The sequence below is a fragment of the Panicum hallii genome, chromosome 1 (assembly GCF_002211085.1).
Source record: "Panicum hallii strain FIL2 chromosome 1, PHallii_v3.1, whole genome shotgun sequence".
In the NCBI taxonomy this organism is placed as follows: Eukaryota; Viridiplantae; Streptophyta; class Magnoliopsida; order Poales; family Poaceae; genus Panicum; species Panicum hallii.
In genome coordinates this window covers 1,752,441-1,763,169 of record NC_038042.1, presented here as the reverse complement: position 1 = coordinate 1,763,169, position 10,729 = coordinate 1,752,441, and the positions used below count along the sequence as shown (strand labels likewise).

The window sequence follows — 10,729 nt, the reverse complement described above, 5'->3', positions numbered from 1 at the left end:
CAGCTGGCAGCAGTAGCAGACGTCGTCAGGGTTGCCATGGCAGTAGCATTTCACGGTGCAAAATATGCTCCCCGCGTCATCGGCTGGGCACTCGATCTCCGTGTGGTAGCTGCTGCTTCTGTTGGTCGGGCTGGTGCTTATGTACAGTCCCCTTGTGCGCCTGACCTTGAGCTGCTGGTCGTGAGGAGGAGAAGAATGGCCTGTAAAATATTTCTTCTTTTTCAGTATGATACATGATATATAATTGCACGTAGAATTATTCGATCTTGATCACATATACCTCGTATATACGTTTTATTAGGTCAGATACGCCCTACATCATGAGATACACGTGTAGGAGTGGCTATAAGCGCGTGTAGAATAGACTATACATATTATATATATATATATATATGTATATATATAACCATAAGAGAAGATCGACCGACCGATGCATATATGTAATACTAATATATATATATGTATATATACTACTTACGTTGTGTAGGCAATGCTAAGCATCCAAAGAGAATAACGAAACAGCAGATGGCAATCACATGCACCGAGCTGCCCTTCATCTTTAATTTGGTCGGTTAGTTGCCTATCTGTTTGAGAGATCAGAGGTGAACAATGGCCTCTCCCTCAGCTCATCATCATCATCAGTGTGTGTGTGTGTGTGTGTGTGTGTGTGTATACACACACATATATGTATGTATGTATGTATGTATGTATGTATGTATGTATGTATGTATGTATGTATGTATGTATGTATGTATGTATGTATGTATGTACAAGCTTCCCTGCAAGAGATGCTTTAATTTGACTGTGGATTTTTTGGAAGTGAGTAACCGGTTAGATGTGAAGAGTAGTAGTGATCTATGGACACCGAATCTTTCATTGTTTTGGTATACATTAGTTATATATAAATGTATGACTAATTGTGAGGCTTATCATTCGCAATCTGCCTGATCAGATTGTCATGGACGGGCACGATCAGCTGGCAGGCACGCTGCAACTTGCAAGCGGGGCGGGATGCGGCTGCCCGCCCCGCGTCCGCGAGAGCCGCGACATTACTTTGCTTCCGCAAGCACAGCTCTATCCTTTGCGGCTGCTCGCCGACCGTGCGTGCTTCCGTGCTTCCGCTTCTGCAAGCTTAGCTCCGCATTAAAATGGAGAATTGCAGGCTGATTTGCGACGTATTGCGGGTACGCGGTGTGGGTTTGCCCAACGGATTTGCGGCAAACCCCGCCCCGCTTGCATCCCTAGCTGCAAGGCACAGAGAAATCCCAGAACAACTGGCTGCAACCAATGTACAAGGTGCAACGGGCCCGATCATCCAGTCCCCCAGGAAAATGTTGGGCCGTAAACATGGACCGCCGCGATGGTTATCCGTTCCGGAGTTGGGCCTCAAACGGGTCAGGTCCACAACCCTTTGCACTGGTTTTCGCGGGCCAACGTGACGCGTCAGCAACTACAGCCAAGCCGCAATGGGCCGTTTATTAACCTGGCAGTATACCAAATGGGCCGCACTTGTTCTCCGCAGCTGCGTGCATCTTCGTTCCAGCGCGCTGCTCTTCTTTGCGAGGAAAGCAGCCCACTTGTGGCATCATCCACCAGTAGCAGGATGTAGCGCCGGCCTCTTGGAGTTGCCGTTGTAACGGGGCCACACAAGTCGCCGTGTACGAGTTCGAGCGGCTTGTCCGCCCTGTACTTCACCTGCTTGGGGAAGGGGGCGCGCCGGTGCTCGGTGGTGATGCAGACGTCACACACCTGCTCAACGTGAGCCAGCTGCAGCAGCCCGCACACCATGCTGCTCCGCCCCATAGGGCGCCGAAATTGACATACCCGAACTGGTCGTGCCACCGCCAAGCATCATCGCCACGGCGTGCGGTGAGGCAGACCGGCCTTGCGACCTCCAGTCGCAGCATGTACAGCCCGCAGCAGGGAACCCTTGCCAACAGCCAGCTCTCACGACCATGGATCCGCAAGACACCATCTTTGATGTAAATCTTGGATCCGATCTTGTCAAGTTGCCCAAATAAGATGATAGAGTTGCGCAGCCTCGGAATATAGTAGACCACATCCAGAGCCTTGTATTCCCCGTTCCTCCCGGAGAAGATGATGGTGTCACAGCCATGGATGGCCATGACCGACCCGTCACCGAACTAGACCGAGCCACGCATAGCCCTATCGAGGTGGGAGAAGACGTCGCTGCGCCCTGTCGTATGGTTGGTGGCCCCTGTGTCCAGGTACCACCCTTCCATCAACTAATCTTCCCCGCCCTTTCCAAGGTAGGCTTGAGCCCGAGGCTACTCGATGCAGGTAGTCGTAGTAGCCATCGTCATAGGCAGGGGAGCAGACTCGCGATCGACCCCCGTGGTCGTTCGATTACTCATCAGCCGCCTTCTTGACCATCCCAACCACTTCCTTAGCCTCCTGCACAGAAAACAGCTCGGTTTGCTGCTCCTCCGAGTGGTTTCCACACATACCTATGCCATGAAAAGGCACGGCTTTTCTTCTGTCTGGGCTAGGTGTGCTTGCCCCTTCTTGGGCTGCTTGCACTCACGTGCTCAGAGGCCAGCACGGCCACAGTTGTGGTAGGTGTCGTCGCTCGGTGGCTTCCTTGCCTCACCGCCTTTGACTGCTTTCTTCTTTGGAGCCGGCGGGCGCCGCCACTGGCTCCAGCTGCCTTCGGTCCTGGACGAGCCCTCACCCGACTCACGATCTCGCCAACGCAGCGCATCTACATACAACAGTTTGCCCGAGTCGCGATTCGCGTCGGCGCGGTCCATGCGGTCCTCCTGTGCCTTCAGACGCCCGGTCACCTCCTCTAGTGAGAGGCAGGAGATATCCAGCAACGTCTTGATGGACGTCACCAGGTGGTCGAACCGAGGTGGCACCGACCAAAGGAGTTTCTCGACTACTCGCTGCTCCTCCATCTCCTCACCTAGTTTCTCTAGGTTGATGATGAGGTTGGGCACACGCAGAGCTAAGTCATTCACCTTTTCGCCGCTGCGACACGTCATGGCTTCAAACTCCCTCCGCAGCTGTTGGGCTTTGCCCTTCAGCACATTATCGTAGCCGACGCATATCGTCTTGATGGCGTCCCAAGCATCTGCAGCCGACTACTTAACCACCTGCGGCACCATCTTTGGTGACACTGAGAGGATAAGGACATCTCTAGCCATGCAATCTTTCTGGAAGTCGCAGTCACCATACTCGATGGTGTCCCAGAGGTTGCGGGATTGAAGCATTACCTTCATGACCAAGCTCCAGTGGGTGTAGTTGGTTCTCGTCAGCGTCGGGTACTTTACACCACCCGACTCCTTTACCACCTTTTGAACAGCTGGCCACTCCCCATCCCGGTAGTGCCGCCCACGCGGGGAAGGGGAAGGACGCATTCAGTGGCGACGTGAGGTTATAGAGTCATTCGATGATGACCCCTCCCCCCACCCCCATCTTTCTCACCGATCGGCTTCTTCTACTTAAATAACCTGTCGCTTCGAGTCTTCTGGCCATTGGTTCTTGGGCGTCAGATCCTCCTTCCCATGGAGACCTTATTTGCCCTCGACCAGCTTCTTGCTCTCCCTCGAGCCATGCCTATAGACCCAACGGGCTTCCTGATGGAGACATTGATCCAACGGATACTTAACCTAGACTCTGGTACCGATTGTTGGAAACTCTTCACCTACCAAGTGATTTTCAGGCACAACCGAGTAGTTTGCCTACATTGGAAGAGCATGAACACACTCACACCTCTGAAATTGTGTGCACTAGGGTTCCGACTGAATTCCGGTTGCTGTTGTGAGCTTTGATTTAAGTAGAGGTGCTAAGGGGACGAGTTACATTAAAGGAGCGCTGGGTACAAGAGCAGGCGCAAGTAAAAAAAAAAGCCTTGGTGCATGGGCTTGCGCAAGTTCCCACCAAAAGAAATTTTGATGCATGGGTTGTATGCAAGCAGCGTGCTGCTATATACGACCGGTGGATTTGATGTGGATACAGGCCGCAAGGGTTAAAATCCCAGCACCCGGAGGTGGTGGGGGTGGGGGGCGGCCAGCGGAGGTGGCGGGATCCGCCGGAACGTCTCGGATGCCGTGTCGAACGCGACCATGTCGCTGCTGCCGCCGGCCTCGGGGTGGCGCGACCAGTGCAGAACCCCGAAGGGAGAGGGTTCCTGCTGCCCCTGGCGACAGGGCCGAGCCGCCGTGGCTCGGCGGCGCCGGTCGAAAGGATGTAGTGGAAATCTCCGCCCTCCTCGGCGTCGTCGGGTGGCGCGGCCTGGCCGCGGGGCGGTGGACAACGGCGATAGTGTTGGCCGATGCACAGCACGCGGTGCTCGCCGGATGGCTGGTGGAAGTAGAGCCCGGATGCCGCCACCGACATGCACGGCTCTGGCGCCAGCGACGGCAGGCTGGCCAGCTGCCGCGTCGCCGGGTTGCAGATGAGGAAGGCCGTGTTGCGCAGCGCCAGCAGCAGGAGGCCGTCGCGCGAGTCGACGGCGCGCAGCGACTTGTCCAGACGCAGGAAGCGCGGTACCCCCAGGCGCTGCTGCTGTCGAGAGGGTCGACGCCGGCGAGGATGTTCTTGATGTCGTCTGGTCGAAGCTTGTAGCCGTCCGGGTAGACGAGGAGCTCCAGCGGCCGGCGGCGGGAGTAGGCCGCGAGGAAGGCGGGGCAGGTGGTGACGCGGAGCCAGCTGTTGCATACGGCGCGGGAGCGGAGGACGGACTCCGGCGGCAGGAGGAGGAGGATCTCGGCGAGCACGTCGTCGTCGACCAGATCAGCCGGCGACGGCAACATCCCGCCGTATGGATCAGGCCCTGATGGCGTGTCCGTGCCGCCTCGTCTCGTGTATTTTTATACGTATACGTATATAGCCGTCGCGTGCTGATTTGTTACGCGGCCGGCCGTGTTCAAGTCGACAAGGGGCCTAGGGGGGGGCTGGGGCGAAACGGGATCGGCGCTGTTGCCAGCGAGCTGGCGTCGTCACACGAGGTGCGTGGGTTTGGGCCTCTCGCGAGAGATTGTAGCATGGGCTGGGCATCTCTCTCGCTCGCGAAAACGGGCCTGCCATTCAGCCACGGAAGTCTGCCCTTGATAGTTTCACTCCGCAAGTTAATCAGGATTTGCTGCCGCGCAGCCATCTGACGATATCCTGAAACTCTGAATCCGATTGGTTTCTTCAGAACCATAGTTTCACTCCACAAGTCAGTCAGCTAGTACAAAAGATGTCAACGAATACCATCATCTCCATTTCACCAATCAGCCAGCCAACCTATGCACAGCCACTCTTTAGCCTTTACCCCTGTTCACTCGGCCACTCCCCACCACCACAGCAAAAACTCTTAAAAACTACTGTATGCTGCTTCCACCCCCATGTACATCACCAAGTCACCAACCTATACGCTGTAAACCAAGTAGTAAATAAAACGCTTGCAGGGCGCCGCTCCCCTCTATTCTTTCCTTGGAGAGGGCACCCGCGTAAGAATCGCACAAAGAAGCCGGCCTCGATCCGCCATTATTCTCCAGCAGCTCGGCTTTGCCTTCTTCCTGAAGGGACTGCTGGCAATGGAGGCGAAGAAGACGGCAGCGCTGGCTTGCGCCCTAGCAGCCTCTCACGAACGAGCCCGGGAACCACTTGGCCAGCAGGTGGTGCTTCAGCTTGATCACCAGCCGGAACACCACGTAGCACGGCAGTTGCATCACCGCGACCGCCAGGTACCTGCGTGTACCGATTGGTAGGAGATCAGTTAAATTTTGTGGTCACGGTTTGCTGACTTGCGAGAGTTTTGTGTGGAATTTGGTCTTTATTATGAGGTACTGTATGTAGCATTACCACAAAGGTACCAGATTAGATGACAGGTCGAGGAATGGGTAAGGCCACCTGCCAAAAGTCACATAGTGTTGTGTTAGTATAGTACTATGAAACAGCAATGCAAGTGGCAGTACTTTGCTCTTGAAATGGGAGCTGGGAAGTTTACCAAATTGGAGTTGCTGCATGGACAATCCATTGAAAAATGACATAAAGCGCCGTATAAAGGAAGAAGTATGCGATCCGGAACCAAGGGAAGCTCTGTCAAACCATGTAAATTTTCAAATTTGGTGAGAAAAATTACGAAAGCAGCAGCTCAGTGGAGGTATTGTGCTTTAGTGATCATGTAGTTCAGTAGTCACTCCATGTGCTTACCAAGCTATTCAGGGCTGCCTCACCAAGCAGGAAAACAGCATTGACTGAGTGCATTCCTATCAACAACTGCCACAAAGAGAAACCAGCGAACAATTAGCTCTTTTTTTTTTTGTGAGAATGGGAGATGCCTTGTTGAGGAAGACAGGAAACACGTGCACTTACGAAGTTGAGGTTGTAGTCCTTGACGGTGAGGCATGGGAAAATGATGAACCAAAACACACAGTCTGTCAGCATCACAGCACCTGCATTTGTCTGTTGATAAATACCAAACAAGTTACGGTACCACTGTAAAGATCACAAAGAGTTCTAAGACATGATCAATTTAAACACTGGATGGCAAAGTGCAGCCAAATAGTATATAGTCCAGTACTAATGGGGCTCGTTCTGAAGCTACTCTCCTAGGTCATCATCCTTGGAGTTATCTATTAATTCTTCTCACAAAGAAAAAGGTGAGATTTCCACACCGTCCTATGCCAGCCTAGGTAGACATTCAGTCACGATTGTTGATACAGTTAGGCCTAGCAAATCAATCCAAAGGAAACAGGTCGCCTTTATTCCTGATGCCACAATCAAAGGAGTCAGCCCTACACTTCAGAAAGTTGGGCAAATGTGACTCAGCCCTTCAAGCAAGCAAGGAAATATGAGGTGTTCAACGTGCAGAGATGTATTTTTGAACTCTTGGGCTTGGACCATTTGTAAGTTGGCTCATGTAGGAGCAGCTACAACAGGCCATGGAGGTGGGACCAGACAAAGATGCTAGTGTGTGGGCACATCTGATCTTCAGAAACAGAATCCAATCCATGAGCGCATACACTAGTAATGTTTTAGTCGTTAGTGCATCATGGTAACTACCCGGCACTAATAATTGCACCTGAAAAGCAAAACTAGACCCCCTCCACGTATGCAACACCAAATCAGCAAATGTCGTTGCACAATGCAGATGTCCCTCTCCAATAAGAAACGTGAAAAGGTTCTCAAGTGGAAAATATTTCAAACAATTTGGTGGTGTGGAGGCCTCTCTTACCTGATAGATGATCTGGAGCAGGTAACCCCAGAACCCAGCAATTTCTCTAGCGCCATCGTGTTCTTCGAAGCTCGGTTTAGCAGCCGCACCACGGGCAATGTAAGCGGTGCCAAGCTCCATATCCGCCGTCACGGCGGCGACATTCTCATCGGCGAACTTGCTGCAGCCATAGATGGACAGGGCTGTGCCAAGCTGAAACGATTCACAGACCAACTATTTTTCAGACAAAAGGTTGTTTAGAAGTCACTGAATGCATCATTAGCTTGAGGAATTCAGTGGATATAAATTATCCCTAAATTATTTGGCTGTGATTGTGAAAGAGGAAGGGCCTACCCCGAAGTAAATCGTCACCAGAATGAAGGTCCACCTGCAGGACAGACAGTTCAACAACCATTAGAAGGATCTGGGGGACAAGTGCCACTTCTAATAGCAGAGTTACAAAGCAGAAACACTGAAACAACTACTAGGTCTTTCAGAAAAAATTGGTGCTACCAACCAGTCACAATCTCAGAGTTTTTTCTTTAAAAAAGGAACAAAGGCTGCACTAGTGATTTGTAAAAGAAGGCAGTATCCAAAAGGAAGGTAGTTATTTACAATCAAAAATCCATATCAGAAATGTTCCGGTTCAGTGGAAACAGAGTGTCTGAAGGCCATTTAGTTGGAGTGGGTATTCTTACAGCACTATCCACTTATTCATTTATGAAGCATGGAGAAGCTTCAAGCTTGACCGCACAAACAGAGTCGCAAAACCCACCCTCTGCGGTGCTTATGCAGTTGCTAATATTGTACTGGAAAAAAGATTTCTTTTTCTTAAATGTGCTTCACACGATATCTACAGTGAGGCTCTTTTCCAATTAATAAATTAAAGCAAAACTGTACATCACCGGAAAAAAAGACTCTTAAAATGCTCCACAGGGTCAAAAAATGTGCTGGTGAAGAGGAGAAACCCAACAGATAGTGGGTCGCTTGCTGTGTAAGGCAACCAGCCAATTGTTGCTAGCCATCAAGTGTGTACAGTAGTATAACAGAGAATGCAGTGAAACTGATTGATGCTTCCATTATTGTTTTCAAGAGACACGTTCGATTGATCAATTCTTCCAAGTGATTGCACTAAAAAAAAACTTCCAACAGAAAATATAAACATGTTCAGAACAAGTTTGTTCTATGGCAAAACACCCTTTATTCCCTGAAAACACAAAGTATTACAAGAGGAGAGAACAAATGCCAAAACTTGCTGACCGATTGCTATTCAAGCACCAAAGTAAAAGACTCGATCAGTGGCATGGCAACTGGCAATACACTCCCTATTTTTTTAAACCAAAGAAGTTCAAACTAAAGAAAAAACTTTATCCAGCTTTGCATCTAATCCACAACAAAAAAAAATCAAATCAGAAAAAGGCAATGGGGAATGAAAGAAACAAGAAGTGGTAACAAGCGATCGACTTACTGGGTGTAGTAGTAGAAGATGTTGCCGCCATCGGAGATGACAATGACGACGAGCAGGCTGAGGAGGACGAAGAAGGAGATGAGCCTGTACGCCAGCAGCCATGCCGGGTGGATGTCCCGGAGGCAGGGCCGCCACGCCTCGTCATCGTATAGCACCCCGGGCCGCCTCCCCTTCCCGCCGCCCGCCTCGCCGCCCGCGGCCGAGGAAGACGGGGACGCGCCGCCCGGGCGTCGGTCGGCGCCGGTGCCCTCGTGGCGCCAGATGAGGTAGGCGGCGACGGACATGCAGCCGAGCACCCAGAGCGCGCACAGCCCCACCCGCCACTGCAGCCAGTAGCGCAGGTCCGTGGTGTCGGCCGTGGCCATGGGCTCGTACGACCGCGCCGACGACGAGCCGCCCCCGCCTGTGGTGAAGAAACGCATGCCCGGAGCGTTAGCTTAGCTTGCCTCGGATCGCCCTGCCTCCACTGGGCTCTGCTCTGATTCCCTTTCAGACCACCAGCAGCAGCAGCAGCAACAACCAACTGGGGCATGAACCGTGCCACTAAAAGGAAAGCTCCGGCGCTCCCGGCACCGCCACAACCAGACAAATCGCTCGTCGGAGCAATGCGCGCACACAGAGAGACGGAGAGACACTCCAACGAAGCAGGGAACAGTGGAGCTTTTGTCCTAGGCGAGCGCTGCGCCCGTCAGATTCTTGTAGCTAAAGAGAAGAAGAAGGCAATGCGAGCGCGAAGCTGACAGCCAACCAACGCCGGCGACCAGAGGCACACACGGATTGCAATTGCATGCAGCGAAGGCAAGGGGAGGAGGAGTGCATTGATGGGCAACGAACCAACGGCAGCCCGGAAGATGCCAAGCCCCGCGTCACAAGCTGCGCGTTGCCCTCCGTCTCGCCGCTACCCGCGGGCCTCTCAATCTCTCGCGTCACAAGGCAAGCAACCCAGCCGCAACAGAAACGAACAAACAAGGCGAGCACGCCTGCCGGCCTGTCTGTACTGTAGCAGGAGGCTGTTCACCATTCAGAGCAGAGCTCGGAGAGGTAGAATGGTGTTACAGCGGGGGGGGATGAGGATTGAGGAGGAGGGGCGGCTAGGCTGGAAGGGCGGCAATGGGACGGCGAGGAGGGGATTAAAGAGGACGGGGGAGGGAAGATGCTTGCACGCAGCAGTGGGGAATGGAAAGCTACAAAAGCGAGGGGGGAGGCCGGGGGTGGGGAGGAATTGGATGCTTTGCTTCTTCCACCTTTGGAGGGAAAATCTCTCATTGTTCTCTCATCCCAACCTCTGCTGGTTTATATACATGCCACACACACACATGGGGGATGGGGACACACACACCATGTCATCCTCACTTGTTTATCTACTTAGAATCTCTCTTGCCACAATCAAACCATCTTCTACTCCTCTCTCTCATCTCTCTCTCCATTCTCTCTCTCATTTGCTTGGCTGGCTGGTTGCTTCCAGGGTTAGAGAGAGAGAGATAGAGGGTGATGCATGTGTTGGTTTGGGGAAGGGGTAAAACAAGGAGGTTGGCTTGTGACAGGGGCCATTGCAGATCTTGCAATTGCCATCGTGGGACTGGCAGTACAGCTACGCGGCAGTACAGTGCACAGAGCAAGGTAGCTTTTGGATTGACCAGGGTCAGCCGGGCTGGACCGGCTGGCTGGGTCCTGCCTGGGTCTCTTTCCTTTGCATGGAACCGAGGCTGCTTTTGCCGTCGAGTCCTGCTGGATCGGCCACACCCACACCATGCGAGGAGGCAAGCCCACGCACCGACACGCTCTGTAAGGTTTCAGTTTTCACGCACACGCAAAAGAACAGGGAGCGGTTTTTCAAACCCTTCACACCGGCAATGGTGGCGACTCCACAACTGTTTCAGCGAAATTCAAGGAACCAGCAAGAGGAAGGGGACAGAAGTTTTAGTACTGCATCGGTCTGCTAGGGGGAAAAGAGAACTTTTCTTTTACTTTGCTTGACTGAAATGCGAACCAGCCTTGACTCATTGACCGCTCTGTCTAGGAATAACCTGGACTCCTTTGCTATGAAAATTTTTTTATAGAAAAACTTCAGAGAAGCATGCATGCTGTAGTGT

General features: G+C 52.4%; 1 protein-coding gene across 1 annotated transcript; it reads right to left on the bottom strand.

The window, feature by feature from the left end:
• Positions 1–5,209: 5,209 nt before the first annotated feature.
• On the bottom strand, positions 5,210–9,858 carry LOC112879350. Its single transcript, XM_025943590.1, has 8 exons — positions 8,637–9,858; positions 7,523–7,556; positions 7,190–7,381; positions 6,328–6,417; positions 6,166–6,231; positions 5,960–6,051; positions 5,815–5,862; positions 5,210–5,700 (listed from the first exon to the last, which is right to left on the bottom strand). The coding sequence occupies exons 1-8, from the start codon at positions 9,056–9,058 to the stop codon at positions 5,583–5,585; spliced, it is 1,062 nt and encodes a 353-aa protein (XP_025799375.1). The 5' UTR covers positions 9,059–9,858; the 3' UTR covers positions 5,210–5,582.
• Positions 9,859–10,729: the final 871 nt, after the last annotated feature.

Bases quoted from the DNA above. Each gene is read 5' to 3' on its own strand.
- LOC112879350 (XM_025943590.1), bottom strand. From the start codon at position 9,058: ATGCGTTTCTTCACCACAGGCGGGGGCGGCTCGTCGTCGGCGCGGTCG. The intron at 6,052-6,165 runs GTAAGCACATGG...ATGGTTTGACAG, and splicing joins AGGCAGCCCTGAATAGCTTG to AGCTTCCCTTGGTTCCGGAT. The intron at 5,701-5,814 runs GTAATGCTACAT...CGGTACACGCAG, and splicing joins TCTAATCTGGTACCTTTGTG to GTACCTGGCGGTCGCGGTGA.